This window comes from Pseudocercospora fijiensis (genome assembly GCF_000340215.1).
Source record: "Pseudocercospora fijiensis CIRAD86 unplaced genomic scaffold MYCFIscaffold_2, whole genome shotgun sequence".
In the NCBI taxonomy this organism is placed as follows: Eukaryota; Fungi; Ascomycota; class Dothideomycetes; order Mycosphaerellales; family Mycosphaerellaceae; genus Pseudocercospora; species Pseudocercospora fijiensis.
Genome location: NW_006921533.1, coordinates 4,064,942 through 4,082,975, shown reverse-complemented (window position 1 = coordinate 4,082,975; position 18,034 = coordinate 4,064,942). Strand labels below are relative to the sequence as shown.

Genomic DNA, 18,034 nt, shown 5'->3' with positions numbered 1-18,034 from the left:
TTCCAGCGATTGGGAGCTGGTCCGTGAATGTACGAATAGCACTCATCGGCGGGGTATTTGCACGAATGGTTCGCCTCGTTGTGCAGCAATTGCTTGCAGAGTGGCACGAGGAAGCTCTACATCAACGTCAGCATCGTGCACCTGTTCGCTGTCGGAGATCTCTTGCCAAGAAGATGCCGCTGCTCCTCAAGCGTCTCAATCAGTGCCTTCGTATGCTCGTCGTTTGAGTCGAAAGCCATCTTGGAATGTTGCCCTCTGCGACTGGTCGCGGTTGTAATGCTGACGATGTCTTATAGTCTCGAAGGTTGGAGATAAGACTAAGAGCGGATTTGAAGGGTACGTGGAAGAAGAAGTGACGCACCGAAGCAAAATACCTCTTTGACTAGGTGCATGTGACACCTACTGAAGTGAGGCATCCCATCCAATCTCAAAGTGACAGGAGACCATGCTGGGTGCCAGAATTGACGGCAGACTGGCTCTGGGCATTCTATGGATGATTTCCAGCCGTTCCGCGATACCAATGTCCTTCTCGGCCTAGACTAGGTAGTAGGTGGGACTATCTAGTCATATAGCAGCCAAGGTCTTCCGCTCGAGAGATATGTTGCAGACTCAGACTCAGCATCAGTGTCTGCTGGTGTTTCTGGCAGCCAGCCTGACCTCACACGCTGAAATGAGAGACTGGTGGTGGATGTGAGGCTTGATTGTAAGATAGTATAGCATCTATGCAGTCTGCATGTGTCCTCCCAACCTCCCGCTACACAATCTCGTAGTGTGCCTGGGTTAATCTGATGATGCTCTAATTGATAGTGATCGAATTCGAAGGCAATCCCTCCTAGTCTCGAACGACATTCACCGAAGAGTGCTTGGCTATGTGGGAGTTTAGAGCTCCTCCTTTCAATGTCGTTACTCCTGATGCTTCGCAATTCTCTGACGAAGAATCCTAGCCCAGAAGTTCCTCCAGACTCTTCTGGAACACGCACTTGAGATACTCTCCATCCTCCTCCAATTCGACGCACAGGCGCTTGACGTAGCCTCGATATCTCTGCAACTCGTCGATCCAAGGCCGAGGATCCCACGCCTCCGGCCGATCTTTTGGCCTTCTGCCTGTTTTGCTGAATGATAACGTGATGCATCAGTTTATCAAGCTGGTCAGTCCACCACCAGAAGTTCTCGGGCTCGACGTTTCTAACCCACTGATCTTCGAACAGGAGATCGAACACGTGTTGAGGGCCGGTGGGCAATTCGCTGAGCCAGCGCAGTTCCGAGAATATGCATCCAGCAGCTTCTTCGCTCTGGTCAAAGTCTCCCGATTCCATAACGTCTCCTGCATCCATCCATCGACGCTCTCCTGGCTGACGGAGATACCTCGCTTCTTTGAATAGCATCTTCACGATACCCTCCACTGCTCCATCACCTTGCTGCTTGACAATGGCCTTGATGGTGTCTTCTGGTAGCGCTAGGATCTTGATTAACGTCGCATACACTGTTCGACTGGCCAAGTATTCCTACTTAACAAAGCCCGCGCTTCGGCCAAGGCCTTGAGCGTGGCATTGAAGTGTTCGATGCCGATGTTTGACTGCATGATCGCTGCCTGCCAGACAGATGTAAGATGCTTCAGCTTGATGAAACTTGGTAAGTTGGTTGCGGTTTGTAAGATATCGTAAGTTGCGTTATTGATGGCTCGAAGAAAGATCTGTGCGCAGCAGAATGACCGTTTATACTTCTATCACATGAGCACGAACCATGATGCATCTGACGGCAGGTGAGGGCGCATGATATTCGAAGTCCTCAACATCGCTTCAAATATTCTTGATAGTGTTCTTTTGACATTTCGTCCTTGAGCCATTGGCGTGGTTTGAGAGATGGTTCTGCATGAATGCCACCTCACCGTCGCCGTCTGAAGTGTGCTTGATGTGGTTCACTTCCTCACACATCAACAGTCCTACCTTCCTTCGAACTCAACATCGCAAGCTCGATGATTTGTAGCACGTCCCTAGCCTCCTCAGCTTTCACCGGAACTTCACCATCCCCTCTGATCGCTTTCGCAAATATGCGATAGTATTCAACATAAGTCGCAGGCTTGATCGTAGGGTACTTCTTAACAACAGGCGTGGCCTTCTCGTTCTCGACAGTGATAAGGGTGCCATAATGGCTTTCGGGGTCCACGCCGAATTCTGGGTGTCCTGGTCCAACGTTCTCCTTTCGAAGCTGATCTTCTTGGCGGTCGAGATGGAACTATTCCAGATGTGTTAGCACTCGTCGGAATCAGATACGAGTGTTGCCAGCACACACCTTCTTGAAGCTACCCTTTGTACCTCTTACCCAGTACCTGAGCTGTTCGACCTCAGGACTGACCACACCAGCCTTGACAGTTACCAGCAGTGGTCCGTCGTAATGGAGCAGCACGGTGTGCGAGTCAGGTGGTCCGGAAGGGACGCTTCTTCGCTGCCTACCAATGAAAGCAGTCACTCGCTTTGGCATACCGAACGTGTGGTATACTTGATCAATCAAATGAGTGCCCAGATCGTAAAGGCTTCCATGCGCTGGCTTGTCTTCATTCTTCCAGGATCCCGCAGGTGGAGCATCAGGACGATGCCTATCGAAATGAGTTTCGAACTCTGATATATCACCCAGCAAGCCTTCAGCCATGATTTTCCTCAACGTGAGGAAGTCTGCATCCCACCTTCTATTTTGGTAAACAGTCAACTTCTTCCCACTCTTCTCAGCAATCTTCGCAAGCTCGCCGGCCTCCCCAGGTGAAGGTACGAATGGCTTCTCCACGACCACATTCTTTCCGGATTCCAACGACCTCTTCGCCATTTCAAAATGTGTCTCTGGCGTAGTGGTAACGATTACCACGTCCACATTTGTGTCCGCATAGACCTCGTCAACAGCCCTCCAGCTCTTGATTCCGGGATGGTCTTTCGAGGCATCGTCGTCTGGTTTAGGAGATCGCTGTACGACGCCATAGAGCTTGTACTCGTCTGGTAAGGCGAGGACTAGAGGGATGTGGAAGACCTTTGCGGAAAGACCGTAGCCCACGACTGCGACATTGAGTGGTTTGGATGCCATATTGGAAGTAGAATGCCCGATCCTGCTTCCTCTGCTTGTTGTGAGCACCTTCTTATACAAAGTCAACTGAGCCAAGTCTTTGAACTTTTTGACTTTAGTTGCCGTACTGTTGGGACGGAGCTACAAGAGCTCTGTCATCAATCGGCGGGGCTGTTTCCTGTTCCTGGGGAGCCGCTCGCGGCCGCGCACTGCTAGTGCGGGAGATCTTTCCCGAGGCGTCTCAAGTGTCGCGTGGATCTTGAGATGAATGTGCGTTACCACCAGTGCCTCAATTCTGCATGAATGGCCGCTCAAGTGATCACAGTGTTTCGTCTCGACCGACCTTTGGGGTCTTTCCGCCCGATTACGGCTTCTAATGCTTGGGTAAGCGCTCTCGCATCATAACGGCCGCCTTTTCTACTCTCGTCACTCCGACCATAAACCCGAAGTGACTCAATGCCGATCTTGCTCAGAGCCTCTTTGTCCAGCTTGGGGGACAACGGGCCGTCGAGGTAGATGACGTGCGTGACGTACTGCCAGTAGTCTTCAGCATTTGGTCTGGGAAGGCCTTGCGAGTCACGACATGCGCACGCAATTGCAGCAATGAAGTCTAGAGCTGTGAATGGGTTGGTAGATGGCCCAGTCTCGCGGTCCAGCGTGCCATTGAGGATGAGGATCTTAGTTCGGATGAGGGGAGATGCAATGGCAGCACCGACACCTTTCAAAACCAGGGATGGAATGATCGAGGTGAAAAGCGAGCCAATGCTGTAAATGATGCAGGATGAGTTCCTCAGAGACTCCACAACTCTTGGGTTGGCAGGAATGGTGATCTCTTGACCGTAAGGGTTGATGTACCAGAGTCGCTCGATGCGGGCTGGCAGCTCCTCTTCGTCCTCTTTGGAAAACGTGATGGCGGGCTTCCTGAGAGTAGGTAGAGTCCCGGGCATGTTCGCATCTTCGACCTTGTCGTGCTCTTCCGTTTCGACTCGAAGTGCTTGCATCGGCGAGACCGGGACATGGTCTACTGGAGCGGCGGGCACGCTTGGATGACTGATGTTGTTTTGACCGTATATAATAGTGCCATTCGCTAGTCCTGTTGCTATGTGATGAGCGAAGTTGGTATTCAAGGCAGGCAAAATAGAGACTGTCGAAGGAACGCCACAAATGCTGGATACCAGGTAGATAGAGGCCTCGAAGCTACCAGTGAAGAGTCGAGCACTGCTGCTGTCAGTTGCATCTACTACCCGGAACACTCTGTACGAACCCAGTCAAGAAGAGGTTGCCGATGCTGGCACCTGAGAAATCGAACTTGCTTGTTGGTCGGAGGCGCTTTACAATTTCCTGGTTCATGGAATTGAGAAAGCTGCGGATCAGCTCCTTCTTAGGAGACGAAATGCCGTTCCATAGCGAGTGCGTCGCTTCGACAATGTCCAGCCACTCTGCCCTCGCTGGCGCATAGCCTCGGGGCAGGCGATGATTGAAGAACGTCTTGATGGCCTGGGCTTCGTCTCCCTCGTCTGGAATCAGGCGGACTAGACGAGAGCGCACATCTCCAATCCCTGTGTACGATGATCAGAAATCTGGTCCATGTACGGAGGTAGTCATGAAACGAGTTGCGGGTGTTTGAGCATACCAGGCCCTCCAAAGACGCGTATCAGCTCGCTAGAAGAGCCACCATTATCAGAGATCGGGATGACATAGCTGAGTGAAGTATTGTTTGCTTCTCGTATCTCATTGAACACGTCGACGAGACTGTTGGCAGCGCTCCCGCCTGAGAAGACGACTATCCCGCCACGTTGTGCTGATATTCTTGGAGTCGACGTTCCAGATCCTGGTTCCGAGCGGACATTGAGAAGATTCCAGTTCGGCTGCCAGCCATTGGCAGCATGCACGGCAAATTCATGCTGCTGAGTTGCCATTGTCACAGTTTTAGGTGATATGTTGCATATCAAGGAAAATACCGGGTCTTATATCTTCACAAGGACACGCGGCATGTTTCAAAGTAGGAAGAAGGTGAAGCCAAAGCGGGATGTCTGCTCTCGGAAATGGCGTCTTGCTTGTTATTCGGTCCATACCGCGCTCGTGAAATTGTTCTATACATCAAAAACGTCTATGCGACGTGTCCCTCATTCTGATCTGTGGAATTTTGATCATGTCATGAGATCCGCGTGAGCATCTAGTACGTACAGAAGTGCAGCATAGCTCATAAACAGCTCTCCGCATACATCTGCACTAGATATGCGTGATATGCCTTTCGCACTTTATAGCGTCAGCAACGATCCCGCACATGCATGGCATCCTCCGCATGGCCGTTCCGTCGCTCTGCGCGATCATGCGCCTTCATAGCAGCGCTTTACGCGTGCGCACCGGCCTCCGATGCCACAGCACCCTCCTGGTTCTTCTGCCAGTTGCTGCCCTCGTTCAAAGCCTCACGCTCTTGTCTCCTCCGTCGCTTCTCAATGAGCCTCTGTCTCGCATCGCCTAGGTATCGCATCTGGTTGTTCTCCACTCCTTGTAACCAGTAGCCAAATGATGCGCCGAGAGTGCCGTAGATGGGGTATATAATCCAGTTTTCACGTTGGAAGAAGGGTCTCATCTCGATGCCGAGCTGCCAGAATCTGACGGCGAGGCCGAAGCCAGACCTATGTGGATGTCAGCTTTTGCTGTGTATTGAGCTAGACATACTGACCAGAAAAGGATCTTGTTGACCATGGTGACGAGATAGCCGGAGAAGGCGCGCAGTGATGAGAAGACGGCTCGCTGACGAGTGTATGTGAGCCGAATGGGAGCCTGCCCTTGCTACTCGCCGTGTTTGGTGGTGAGGATTATGATTGTCACACGAGTTGCGCAAGTGCAATGCAAATACTCGCTGCTGCCCTGGCCGATGACCCTCCATGCCGCGGGAAGTGCGGTTGTTTCCGAAGCCGAAGCCCCTGCCATCGCCGCCGCATCTCCAATTCGCCAATTCGCGTCTCTCTCTGAGTCCCTGGCAAGCATGAGCATGAGATAATCCGATAACACCAACACCATCGCCGCCGATATGGCCACATTAGATGTCGTAATGTCTGGCACAGACGACTTCGAGCTGCCGGCGCGCAAGAGACCGAAAATCCAGGAATTACCGTTGAGCGGCGCACAACACGATGCGATCGATAGCATGCTTCACACCTTCAAGAAGAAAGGCGAATTCGATGTGCTGCGCAAGAAGGCTATTCAACAGTACAATGAGTCGGCGGAGCGCGGTATGTTCGAGGCTGCGCTACGCACATTTACCAGCGCAGAGATCGACCGCGATCCGATGAAATACCTGAGGCCAGATAAACGTATCGCCGCGCCATTACTGGAGGGCTCAGCAGCCCGCGCTGATGTCTACGGGAAGACCGAGGCCGATATTGATGCTTATATTGATCAGTTCATGGCGAGTGCGGAGCGTGCTCTACGTGACATCAGACGCAAGGAGATTGGCGATGAAGCCGTGGAGGAGGAAATTCGCAGAGGCAGAAAGACCGATGCAGAATACGCGGCGGAAGCAGAGCAACGCCGTCAGGACCGTGCTAAGAAGTTCATGGAGGATGAGAAGCTGCGCAAGCGGAAGGAGGCGCAGGATCGGAAGAAGAAGGAACTTCAGGCATTGAAGAAGAAACAGGAAGCTCTGCAGAAGGAGACTGAACGCTTACAACGCGAGCAGAAGAGGAGAGCCGAGCGTGATGCGTGGAAGCTGGCAGAGAAGGAACGCGAGCGCGAGCGCATCAAGCAGTTCAATGAAGAGCGCGAGAAGGCCAAGAAGGAAGCAGAGGAGCGGGAGAAGGCTCTACAGGAGGAACGCGAGCGGCGGCAGAAGGAGAGGCAGGAACGCGAACAGAAGAGACTGGAAGCTGAGGCTCTTGACCTGCTTCTTCGAGAAGGCCAAGAGATGGCGGAGAAGGCGAGGCGGCCAGAGTTGGAACGAAGTGAGAGCATGGAACCACCAGCCAGACTCAAGCACCAGCGGGCACCCAAGGACAATCAAAACAAAGACGCAATGCGTGCTCAAGGCCTGCTGCCAACTTCACTCACCCTGCGCAAAGGTGACAAGCCGGGCGACAAAGCACAGGGCGAAAAGGCGGAGAAGGAAGGTACTCCCGCCATTCCGACAGGTCCTAGAAAAGACCGTGAGCGGCAAGCACGACAGCGCTCTCCGTCGCCTGCTCGGTCTACCCATAGCAACCGACGCCGCGAATCCTCTGTTGATGGACGTCAAGGCCGCGACCGACGAGAATCTCTCTACCGCGACATTAGTGCTGAGCGGGAGGCCTGGAAAGCTCGGCAACGCGGACCGGCTGACCGTCGTGACCGAGATAGGAGTCGCGAAAGAGACAGAGAGCGAGATCGAGACCGTGAACGTGAACGTGAGCGGGATCGTGAGAGAGAAAGGGATAGAGACAGAGCCCGCGATACAAGAAAGCGGGAAGATGACCGTGATGAGGGCGAAGTGGTCGAACGTGCCGCTCGTAGCAGGAGTCCGCGCGAGTCCAGGGAGAACAACTATCGTCCAGCTGGCGCACGGCGCAACAATGATAGTCGCAGTCCTCCACGCCGACGTTACCGCGAGAGAACACGATCACGCTCTCCCTCTCGACGTCGACGCGATTCCAGAGATCGTCGACGCGAGTCCAGAGATCGTCGCCGGGATCGTGATCGCGATCGTGACCGCAGCTGTAGCCCAGTTGGCATCGACAGATACATCCCAGGCTCGGGCAGACAGGCCAAGGAGGAAGACGATGAAGCTCCCCGTCGGCGCAAGGAAGATGACGAGGAGGCTCCACGTCGCCGAAGGGACGAGGATGATGAAGCACCTCGCCGACGTCCTCGGGATGATGATCATCTTGATAGGATCATTCGCGACGAGCGTAACATGCCACGACGACGGGATGACGATGATGATCAACCGCGACGACGGCCTCCTCGCGAAGACGGCGAAGAGCGTTCTCAGTCTCGTCGGCCTCGCGAGCCACGTGAAGTCGATGAGGATCATCTAAATTCGATCATTCGTGACGAGAGAACTGCGCCAAGACGTCGCGCGAGATACGATGACCGGGATCGAGATCGCGACAGAGATCGCGGACGAGGCTCCGAAATTGATCGATACATCCCTGGTGGCGGAAGTTCTGCGAGAGCTGATGACGACCGCGAGCGGACCAGACGCAGAGAGAGGAGCCGTTCACGAGATCGAGATCGCAGCAGGGATAGATACAGAGAGCGCAGTCGTGACCGCAACGTGAGAGACCGTTCGCGCGAGAGGGATAGAGATCGTGAACGAGACAGAGACAGAGAGCGCGAGCGCGAAAGGAGGCGGGAAGACAGTCGAGACCGCGATCGTCGAGCTAGCAAGGCCCCTGAGGCTGCAGACGCGGATAAAGAGCCCGGGTAGCACTTGGGTTGGAAAAGGGTGTCTGAGAGTAGCGTCGCATGTGACACTTCTCAAACGAAGTACAGGCAGTGGGAGCAGATACTCACATTTTTCTGATCTCTAGTGAGTAGACCTGGAAGCGTTCAATCGAATAGAAATATGGAGAGCTTTTGAGTCGCAGAAGGTTTTCAATTTGCCGAAACGTCAAATATCTCGAGCAATGTGTGAAGTTCTTTCTGTGGATGGAATGAATGCCTAACTTTTCTATCCCGTTGGTCCTTTGGCGCCTTCGCTATATAAATCAATAAGAGTTGAATGCTTTCCTTTCGTGCCGCCTCCCCAATGATTAGAACCGATTTTGGCTCGGGTATCTCTTCGTAAAGCAGGAATCCACAGCCCACCCAAAATTTTCGCTGTGCTGTTTGTCCAATGATGCCGTAAAGGGAATGAGAATCAATGAAGAAAACTCGAATGCTTTTGGCCGTGAAAGCCGTCATCTACGCCATTGACGGTGTGATGGTACGCTAATGCTGCGTGATGTGGTCGAAAATGGTGAATTCGCGATTCGCTATTCAACAAGTGGTGCAAGCTCGTGGTTGACCGTTGACCTCGGTCGTTTCATGTGCGAGACCGGACGGAGCTACTCTTGATGCATAGAGTTTCTGCCGCTCGCGGTGTGGGAACTGGATGCATAACTAGTATAGCCAGAGTCATAAGGAGGTGCAGCGTCGTCCAAGGAGAGATGTTCTACATCGCCGTGGATTTCATCTCGGTCGATAATCTGGACGGTCGTGCGCTCGTTCTGGTAATGCGGCGGACTAGCCGGAACGTCGTCGTATTGTGGAGGCATTTCGTCGTCCCAGGCAATTCCCATGCCACAGCGTTCAGTGACGTTCAAAGCGAACTGTGTGCGGAGAACTCTGGCAGCACCCGTGGGTGTCGCTTGATGCGGCTTCTTGTTTGGAGCCCATTCTTCTGCAATCACCAGTTCCAGGATCAAGTTATGGCTAATCTTCATGCCATTGGCGCTGGTCATATCGCATTGGGGTTTCATGGCAGCATTGAGACTGGCCATGAACTCGCCTTCAATCTGCTCGTTACTTAGATCGGTCTTCCAGCCCTCCTTCAGTTCTTGCATTCCGACATCGCGAGTGCTTTCGTGCTGGACGCCTTTGCCTTCGCCACCGACTTTGCTCGCATGATCGGCGCACGCAGGCGACACGCTGACCTCGTGTTCTTCGATTCGCCAAGTGAGCTTTCTGAGCTTCCACCTGGTTTGAGTGTCTAGCTTCTTGGAGGAAACGATGCCTTCCATGCGGCAGGTCACAGGAAATTCGCCGAGTGGATGAACGATATTCGGGAGGGTGACATGAAGCGTAAGGTTTGTAGGTGGAAATACACGCACACTGTTCTTATCATTGCCCGGTCGGAGAGCACGTTGTATGACGAGCTCTCGCCGGAACTCTATCTCGTGGCCATCGACAGACTTGGCGCGCATGTGCAGCTGGTAGTCAATGCTTCCGATAGTGCCATGTGTGGTGGCAGGGAGGTGGCCGGGAAGGAGTTGCGAGAAGGGAATCTCATGGACGCCGTCGGCTTTCCTGAACTTCTTTGGCTTGCTGAGAAAGTTCCACTCGTAGAGGTCCCGTACTTTCGACAAACAGTCGCGACACTTGTCCTGCACAGGTCGCTTTGTTGATGTCGTGCATTCCAGGAACAACGTCACGCTGGCCAGGGTTGCTTCCTCGAGGATTGGGGTGATTTGGATACGTCCGGAGATCAAAGCGCCAGAAGATTGCTGGGGAGAATCGATCATGACGACGGGTGGCGACTCCATGATCATGCCGAGCTGGATGGGCTTCGGTGCGGGCGAAGGAGATGCATCTTTCGCGTGTTTGTCCTTAGACGAAGCTCGATCTTTCGATTTGGACTTCTTTTCGGAAGAATGCTTTTTTGACAAGAGCAAATTTGGGCGCTTGATGTGGTCCATACTCGGCCTCCGCACTGCCAATGGATGGCTCTGTCCCACAGTGCTGGATTTCTTGGATGCGAGAGGAGTTTCCAAAGAAAAGCTGGGGGCCGCGAAGGCGAAGATCTTGGCGGGCATTGTGATGTCGGGTCAGAAATTTCGGCCGGCAGGCTCGTGACTCGTCGAGATGTGGACTCCGGTGACGATGACGAGTGACGAATGACGAATGGCGAATGACGAATGGAATGGCCGGGTCAGGCAGGCGCAAACACGACTGATGACACGAGAAGGCGTGAGTAAAGGCAAAGGCAAAGGCAAACGGGAGGAGGTCTATTCAGGAATTTTATTGATGCTTGTCCAGCTTGCTGCGCTGCATGATGTAAGGTAGTATGTAAGTAGTATGCTCTAGCCTCATCATCAACCCATTTTTCACCACGCAAATAGCCACGGAACATTCGCCGCGCGCGCGCATCACGCTACCATGGCCCCATCCATTTTTCGAAAGCCGTAGCAAATCTCGACTCAGCTCCGTGGTGACTGCGCATACGGTAGAATAGAATAGACGTCTGGGGTGCGATGCGATGCGACAACACCAACCCCGCAGCATGCCATGGCGAAATGGCCTCGTGCTTCCACTGAGTTGGTGTCTACGTCTCTCGTAGCACGTCGCACCGCATTGGACACACTCCGGAGGCATACCTTTTCATATGGAGCTAAGGAACTCTGCACGCCATTCAAGGGCGCGATTGAGTCACCAGCCCCGACTTTGCTGAACCATTTCAGTCCTTCCACAATGCTGCCCGCCGGCCAAGACATGGCCGAGGGCCACATGCCAATTATTTCGGAATATGCTTCGAACCGCGTGACTCTCTTGATTGCTGCGTACAGGTCACGCGCCCGCCTCCGATCACGGCCCACAGTAGAACTACCTGCGCACGAACTCCGACATCCGCATTTGCAACACGAAATCCGCACGCTGCATTCAGTACGTCGCGGCCAGCCGACGTTCGAGATACTCCCCACTTTCGCTCGTCAACATCTTCCAATTTGCAGAACATCGTGGAATGTGCACTAACCTGTTTATCCCTTCATATTTCTTGCCCCTGCTTTCCCCGTATGTGCCGGGTATCGCATCTATGAATTGGTCGAAGTTGGGGTTGCAGAAGTAGGCAATCGAGTAACGGGCCGGATGAGTATCAGCCGAAGTCGGTGGTTCAACAACGCGATGCTTTGTGCTCTTGATCGTGTCGTTGCTCCATCTAGCAAGCAGATCCCCAGCATTGATCACCACGCTATCTTCGATTGGCGTTGCATCAACGTACTTTCCGTTGGGAGACAGCACTTGCAGGCCTCCCGCCATGTCCTGTGGGAAATCTCATCAGTTGCACGTTCTGCTCATTCATGTGAGTATTCGAGGCCAATGCTTCTCAACGCCGTTCGGCAGTGGAGCCCGTGGCGTCGCTGTTCGCCGGCCTTCTGGGATGTCTGATTTCCATGACTAACATTCATGCCTGTTGGGAATGCAAGTCAACTCACACCCACGAGGCCCGTGGGGAGGTCCGTGATTCGTCGTGGCTGGCATGGAAGTTGCATCTTACCTGGAAAAGGCATGTTATACTGCCATAATCTGTATGAGCACCGGCTCGGACAGTGTTCTTGTTTTTCCGGAAAACTGCTGACTTCACTTCAGGATAATGGAGCAGTCTCAAGGTGTTGTCGCCGCCGTCCGTAAAGCTATCGAACCATCGCTCATCGATCCCCAAGCCCACCGCGATGGCTCTCATGATCTCTTGGTGCAGATTCTTGCATAGATCGTGGAATTCCAACATCTTCTGCTTGAAGACCTTGCCTTCCTCGTCGAACTTGTCCGGCCAATTGTTGGGACAGTCCGGCACGCCTTCCCTACCAATTTCCATGCTCTCCTTGAGATCGGCGCCCTCCGCTGCTCGGATCTTCTCGATTTCTGCTGGATCCGTTGCATCTGTTGTCTTCTCGCGTCCCGGTTGTGAGTATCCCCGATTGGCCTTCGGTGTTGTCCATCCCAGGTCTAACTTCTGTTGTTCTGGTCGCTTGAAGAACTTTGCTGATTCTGCAAATGCGCCCTGAACCTTCTCTTTGGGTATTCCATGATTCTTCAGATATATGAAACCTGCTCTTTGAAAGCCATGCAGAATTGCCTCAGCGACTGTTCGCTTCGTTGTCTCGTCACCGGTCAAGAAAGCAGAGAAGTCGATCAACGGTATCTCGAGGCTGTCATGTGATACTGCTGAGCTGACCGCAGCTGGCTTCATGTTCAATGATCGTCTAGAGTTCTGTTCGGCCTCGTGCGATGGAAGATTTACTTCTACAAGCAAGTGAGGTCAGAACAAGATGCGCGGGCGTGGTCCACTAGAGACCTTTAGCAATCTCGAGTGTCAGAATTTAGTGGTGTTCACTAGGGTTGGTAACTAGGCCTATTTGAGACGGCTCTTCCGAGTGGTTTAGCAACCTCCTTTTGCCACCTCTTGGCTGCTTAGTTATCGTATCTACAGTAATGTAACCTAGCTCTTTAATATAGACCTTAGCTAGTAGTGTTGTCGCTATAACCGCAGGCTTAATAGACGCTTAAGTGAGACAGTTATTGCTAGACTATTAGGTAGTTGTCGGACAAGCGGCTAGCGCCTATCTCGAGTCGGTAGTCGATATTATCGTAGACGACGAGGCCGACGAGGCGTACGAAGGCGATCAAATAAGGAGCCTATATCCTAACGATTATAACCGGCTTAAAAGGACGAGGTTGTAGGACCTAACTAACGATTAGTATAAGCGTAGATTTCGCTTCTAAAAGCAGGATCTATATAGGCTCGTAAGGTTGCTTAAATTAGACTAGATTAAGTATCTATACCGTATAGAACCTACTAAGGAAGAGGCGTTGCTAGTGCTTCTATAGCGATTCGCAAGCAGTGCTACTTAGCAGTCGCTAGCGTACGAGTTTAGTAGAGAGCCGACCTAGATTAGTATTATATTTAATACTGTTCTTAAGCACTTAGACGACTTCTTTGGCGACAGATTATTGTTTAATACTCGTCGGTTAACCCCTTAGTATTTGCGGAGGTATATAGAGGCACTAGAACCGGACATTAGTCTTGCTAAAGTATGTGGATTTATTAATAGTACCCTTCGTCCTTGCTGTAGGCCTAAGTACGACTAAAAGCTGTACTATAGCGGACACAAGAGAGTATACGGCATTAAATTCTAGGCTATTATTACTCCTAACGGTCTGTTGTCGTCGCTGTATAGTCCTAAACCTAGCTCTTTCGGGGATTCTCGGATAGTGTATAAATCTAACATTTAGTGGATTTGGTATGCGTTATTCGATAGGTACGGATTGGACGACAAGGTATTTATTTACAGAGACTCGGCGTACGCAGTAGCGGATAGTATTATATCTGCTTTCAAAGGTTAGAATAGTTAGCCTCGTACGCCGCTATAGAGGCAGATAGACTAAGAGATATCGGCGTTAAGGGTTGCTATAGAGCATATATTCGGACAGATATCTAATCTGTAGCGGATTAACTTAGTTAAGCAGAAGGCGGACTTATAGGCTATTAGATCTATCTATCGAGCGTGCGTTCTTCTTACTAACTGCTATACCTGCTGTTATAGTAATTAGGTATCTATAGGTCGTATAGATCTACTATTGTTAGAAGAATACCTCTATTCGAGGGCGACTAATGCTTAAATTAGTGACGAGATTAGAGCCTTAGTTAAGACGGTTCTACCGCTAGGATAGCGACCGCCGCGACTAGAGCGAGGTAATAAGGGCGATAAAGGAGATAGGTATACGTCGCCGGCGATAGGAGACGAGGGTGGCGATAGTAATAGTAGTAGTAATAGTAATAGAAGAACGACGATAATGTCGAGAAGTTAAAGTATAGCTTTATAATTCTAACGGTATTCTTAGCACTCGCACTATAGGAGCGAGTACATTTCGAGCTATTAGTGTATATCTAGAAAGCAGCGAAAATAGGTGACTAGAGCGTCTGTGCGCGATTCTCGTAATGTCTCGGCGATATTGTTAACCTATTACTAAGTAATAGTTATATACTACTAACCCTACCCCTCCTCCTATTTCCTAAATTTCTAGCGATAATCTCGCGATTAAGAGAATAATAAGGCAACGGCAGGAGCAACTAGTTCGCTAAATCGATACTAAAGAGCAATATTACTAACAAATAAGTAGGGATTTGCTTTAACTAATCCTACAAAACGAACTCTATACTATAATAACTACTACCTACTCCTCCGAGTCGAAAAAGTCCTCGGGGACCTTAATATCGTCTACATTCTAATCCTAATCGTGGCGATCTGACTACCCTATCTGCTATAAGAAGCCTAGTTTCGGTAAGCGCTCGAATGGCTCTAGCATTAGCATCTTGCTCTTCCTACGGTAGATAACCTGCAATAGCACTCGAGTGCAATCCGGATATATACCTATTACTGTCTAGCTAATATTAGTGAGTTGCTAGTTAAGAGAGAGATAATAGCACTTACAATAGTAGTATTAAGGTGCTGTAATTCGTTCTTCTAACTATTAGTTAGGCCTCGAATATAGTGCTAATTAAGGGCGGTTAGGCCCTCCTTAATCTTCTCGAAGTGCGGTTTCAGCAATTCGTTTAGTTTCGAGAACGCTCTATCAATCGAGGCGTTATTGTTACGCTTACGGCGGCGCAGTCGCATCCGCTAAGTCGTCGACGGTATAGAAGGCGAAGGCGTAGATTCTTCCGGCTTAGTAGAGGTCGCCTAAGAAGAGCCGCTGCTATTTAATCGACGTCGCTTCGAGCCTAACCTGTCTATTAGACTGTCGCGGACAACGATCTCCTTACGCCGAGCCGCCTCCTTCTGTTCCTTTGTCGCTACCTTGTCGAAGAGCTGAGAGTTTATACGTATAGCGTATTTAATAAAGAAGTCCTTCGCTTGCGAGAGATTATCGTTACTAGGCGCTATACTAGTAGAGCGCTCTTTAGCGGCCTGTTCCTTTACCCTCTTAATTAACTTAACGTTGCAGCTCTGTCGGAAGCTAGAATCACTACTAAACTCCTTCTTACTATTAGCACGAGCCTACGCATTTATACGACCTCTAATAAGCCGATAGAAGTTAGTAATATTGCCCTTCTTATAGGCATACTTTATATTATTCATTTGCTAGAAGACAACTAACTCTATTCGAGCCGATAGCTTGCCTAGCTTTAATAGGTAAGCTGTATTACTACTGCCCTTCTAAGACAGTGTTTCTACGGTCTCAATTGATAGCGAAGGTCTAGGTAATAGAGATAGCCGTAACTGACTTGCTAGAGTAGTTAGTAGCGGCATAGATGCCGGAGAGGCGTATTTACTAGATCTAGTCGCTAAATCGATAACTCTAGGTAGTAGATAGGGGGAGGGGAGATAGCGACCTACGAAGGTATTGCGGAAGGCTATAATAATCTCGATTCGCTAACAAATTAGTAGGATAGGAAGACGAGCGATCTACTACCTGCCTTCGAGTCCTCTAGCCGCCTTATTATCCCTCCGAGTCCCTTACGAAGCCCGATTTCTACTCGAATTTTCCATCTAACAACGTCACCTTCTATGCTATTACACACTATCTATATTATTCGTACGACCTCAACTATTATTAAGAGCTTGTAATATATCACAATAGACATACTGCTAGTAGTATAGAGCCTCCGAAGGTGTTATTATTCAGCATACTGTAGAGCGATCGATAGAAGGTTTGATATTGCAGGGGAAGGTAGTCACTATCGCTAAGGCCACTATACCGCTTCTGTATCCACCTCCTTTAGCAATAGACTTATTGCATCACGACCTACGGCATTACAATCGATTGGCTACATATAGTGTAGTAGATACAGTAGATACAGGTAGTGAACCATCAGTCAGAAGTTGTTGTCGGAGGTGGACAGCGACACCTCCTGCTAAAGGTCTCTACTGATATAATAAAAGGTCTGGAGCGCGTATAGATAAGGGCAGACACGATAGGCAACTGCGAGGGGGAATGTGGGGTGACAGATGCAGGAACCACTGATAGGCGCCTACACCTTCAAAGAAGTTGCACGCCTGCTTGGGCCTTGAAATTTATTCAAATTCGGAGCCGTGCAACGACCATCAGCCAACCGGGCGATTCTTGATCGGGCGAAGTTTCAAGATGCCTACCGTTGATGTCCACACACATATGTACCCTCCGGCATTGATGTCGATATTGCGAGCACGAAAAAAGGTTCCATACGTGCGACTATTCGAAGATGATCCGGCCTCCGGGGAACGTCTTGTCATCCTTCCACAGGAAGAAGCAGGCAGCACGGCTCGAGGGCGTCCCATTGGACCAGAATACTTTGACGTCGCAAATAAAATTGCATTCATGGACCTCCACCAGATCGACATCTCCGTAATATCACTGGCAAATCCCTGGCTCGACTGGCTTCCGGCCGAAGAAGCTGCAAAGACTGCAAGACTCGTCAACGATGATGTGGAGAAAATGTGTGCCGACCATGAGGGCCGATTGTATGCCTTTGCGACCCTCCCTCTCAGCGCAAGCGCCGACGAAGTCGTGCATGAAATTCAGAGATTGTCGTCGTTGAAGCATTGTCGGGGCGTGGTGATTGGTACTTCAGGACTGGGACAAGGACTGGACGACCCGAAACTGGATCCGATATGGCAGGCTCTTGAGAAGCACGAGATGCTCGTGTTCCTACACCCTCACTATGGGCTTCCGAGCGAAGTATTCGGGCCGAGAAATAGTGAATATGGCCATGTCCTTCCTCTCGCCATGGGCTTTCCGCTTGAGACCACGATCGCGGTGACACGAATGATTCTGTCTGGTATTTTCGATAGATTCCAGGAACTGAACGTGTTGTTAGCACATAGCGGCGGTACACTCCCATTTCTGGCTGGTAGGATCGAGAGCTGTATAGCGCACGATGCACATCTGAAGAAGGAGGGAAAGATTTCTGGCCGCAGAGACGTGTGGGAAGTTCTGAAGAATAACATCTACCTTGACGCAGTCGTCTATGCTGACGTTGGACTAAAGGCCGCAATCGATGCGTCTGGAGCAGAACGGTACGTATAGAGGTCCCTTGGTGGTTGGTTTGGTTTCTTGACTGACTTTTATTACAGGATCCTGTTTGGCACAGATCACCCATTCTTCCCTCCGCTGGAAGGCGAGGATGACCAATGGCTAAGTGTGACGTCTAACATGGCCGCGATACAGACAGCCTTGGGCAATGACACCAAGACCGCACAGGATATCATGGGTGACAATGCGGTACGGATACTGCGGCTAGAGGGCTGATGAATTCTCCTGAACGGTCCAGTCAATGGTCTGATGATGGGCAAATGTCTAGGACTCTGACGCCGTCAAATCGAGGCAATATCTGAAACACGATTGCCCCTTAGGTGGCTATCACGAGGCCAGGAGTACAGCCTAGAAGCTGTTCCTCCTCTTCGAAGCACAGAACATTTGATATGCCGAGCAAATTCAATTGACCTTATAGCATGGATTCCTTGACGCTCACCGAACTCAATTGACACCACAGCATGGATCCAGGACACATTCGAAGATCGCGTGTGATGAATAGAGCCAAAGG

At 50.9% G+C, this 18,034-nt stretch overlaps 7 protein-coding genes across 7 annotated transcripts; 2 read left to right on the top strand and 5 right to left on the bottom strand.

The window, feature by feature from the left end:
- Window positions 1-1,697: 1,697 nt before the first annotated feature.
- Window positions 1,698-3,249, bottom strand: MYCFIDRAFT_72273 (uncharacterized protein). Its single transcript, XM_007924538.1, has 2 exons — window positions 2,293-3,249; window positions 1,698-2,235 (listed from the first exon to the last, which is right to left on the bottom strand). The coding sequence occupies exons 1-2, from the start codon at window positions 3,070-3,072 to the stop codon at window positions 1,927-1,929; spliced, it is 1,089 nt and encodes a 362-aa protein (XP_007922729.1). The 5' UTR covers window positions 3,073-3,249; the 3' UTR covers window positions 1,698-1,926.
- Window positions 3,250-3,362: 113 nt separating this feature from the next.
- Window positions 3,363-4,970, bottom strand: MYCFIDRAFT_39540 (uncharacterized protein; the record flags this gene model as incomplete). The annotated part of the gene is made up of 3 exons (XM_007924209.1): window positions 3,363-4,269; window positions 4,316-4,610; window positions 4,685-4,970. 3 exons carry the CDS (start codon window positions 4,968-4,970, stop codon window positions 3,363-3,365), a joined length of 1,488 nt encoding a protein of 495 aa, XP_007922400.1.
- A 117-nt stretch (window positions 4,971-5,087) lies between these two features.
- On the bottom strand, window positions 5,088-5,888 carry MYCFIDRAFT_59409 (uncharacterized protein). The gene is made up of 2 exons (XM_007924440.1): window positions 5,741-5,888; window positions 5,088-5,693 (listed from the first exon to the last, which is right to left on the bottom strand). The coding sequence occupies exons 1-2, from the start codon at window positions 5,761-5,763 to the stop codon at window positions 5,405-5,407; spliced, it is 312 nt and encodes a 103-aa protein (XP_007922631.1). The 5' UTR covers window positions 5,764-5,888; the 3' UTR covers window positions 5,088-5,404.
- A 224-nt stretch (window positions 5,889-6,112) lies between these two features.
- On the top strand, window positions 6,113-8,557 carry MYCFIDRAFT_172008 (C-type lectin; the record flags this gene model as incomplete). The annotated part of the gene is made up of 3 exons (XM_007925387.1): window positions 6,113-8,457; window positions 8,489-8,501; window positions 8,531-8,557. The coding sequence occupies 3 exons, from the start codon at window positions 6,113-6,115 to the stop codon at window positions 8,555-8,557; spliced, it is 2,385 nt and encodes a 794-aa protein (XP_007923578.1).
- Window positions 8,558-8,612: 55 nt separating this feature from the next.
- Window positions 8,613-10,743, bottom strand: MYCFIDRAFT_210444 (uncharacterized protein). The gene has a single exon (XM_007925386.1). It carries the CDS (start codon window positions 10,545-10,547, stop codon window positions 9,081-9,083), a length of 1,467 nt encoding a protein of 488 aa, XP_007923577.1. The 5' UTR covers window positions 10,548-10,743; the 3' UTR covers window positions 8,613-9,080.
- Window positions 10,744-11,263: 520 nt separating this feature from the next.
- On the bottom strand, window positions 11,264-12,790 carry MYCFIDRAFT_72272 (uncharacterized protein). Its single transcript, XM_007924537.1, has 3 exons — window positions 12,008-12,790; window positions 11,486-11,772; window positions 11,264-11,431 (listed from the first exon to the last, which is right to left on the bottom strand). The coding sequence occupies exons 1-3, from the start codon at window positions 12,698-12,700 to the stop codon at window positions 11,392-11,394; spliced, it is 1,020 nt and encodes a 339-aa protein (XP_007922728.1). The 5' UTR covers window positions 12,701-12,790; the 3' UTR covers window positions 11,264-11,391.
- MYCFIDRAFT_206752 (uncharacterized protein) lies at window positions 12,052-18,025 on the top strand (the record flags this gene model as incomplete). Its single annotated transcript, XM_007925385.1, has 10 exons — window positions 12,052-12,789; window positions 12,828-12,833; window positions 16,183-16,288; window positions 16,317-16,405; window positions 16,442-16,453; window positions 16,480-17,507; window positions 17,565-17,701; window positions 17,734-17,803; window positions 17,844-17,880; window positions 17,942-18,025. Exons 1-10 carry the CDS (start codon window positions 12,739-12,741, stop codon window positions 18,023-18,025), a joined length of 1,620 nt encoding a protein of 539 aa, XP_007923576.1. The 5' UTR covers window positions 12,052-12,738.
- Window positions 18,026-18,034: the final 9 nt, after the last annotated feature.

Bases quoted from the DNA above. Each gene is read 5' to 3' on its own strand.
- MYCFIDRAFT_72273 (XM_007924538.1), bottom strand. From the start codon at position 3,072: ATGGCATCCAAACCACTCAATGTCGCAGTCGTGGGCTACGGTCTTTCC. The intron at 2,236-2,292 runs GTGTGTGCTGGC...CATCTGGAATAG, and splicing joins CAAAGGGTAGCTTCAAGAAG to TTCCATCTCGACCGCCAAGA.
- MYCFIDRAFT_72272 (XM_007924537.1), bottom strand. From the start codon at position 12,700: ATGAAGCCAGCTGCGGTCAGCTCAGCAGTATCACATGACAGCCTCGAG. The intron at 11,773-12,007 runs GTAAGATGCAAC...GATTTCCCACAG, and splicing joins GTATAACATGCCTTTTCCAG to GACATGGCGGGAGGCCTGCA. The intron at 11,432-11,485 runs GTTAGTGCACAT...GACGAGCGAAAG, and splicing joins AAATATGAAGGGATAAACAG to TGGGGAGTATCTCGAACGTC.
- MYCFIDRAFT_59409 (XM_007924440.1), bottom strand. From the start codon at position 5,763: ATGGTCAACAAGATCCTTTTCTG. The intron at 5,694-5,740 runs GTCAGTATGTCT...ACATCCACATAG, and splicing joins GTCAACAAGATCCTTTTCTG to GTCTGGCTTCGGCCTCGCCG.
- MYCFIDRAFT_210444 (XM_007925386.1), bottom strand. From the start codon at position 10,547: ATGCCCGCCAAGATCTTCGCCTTCGCGGCCCCCAGCTTTTCTTTGGAA.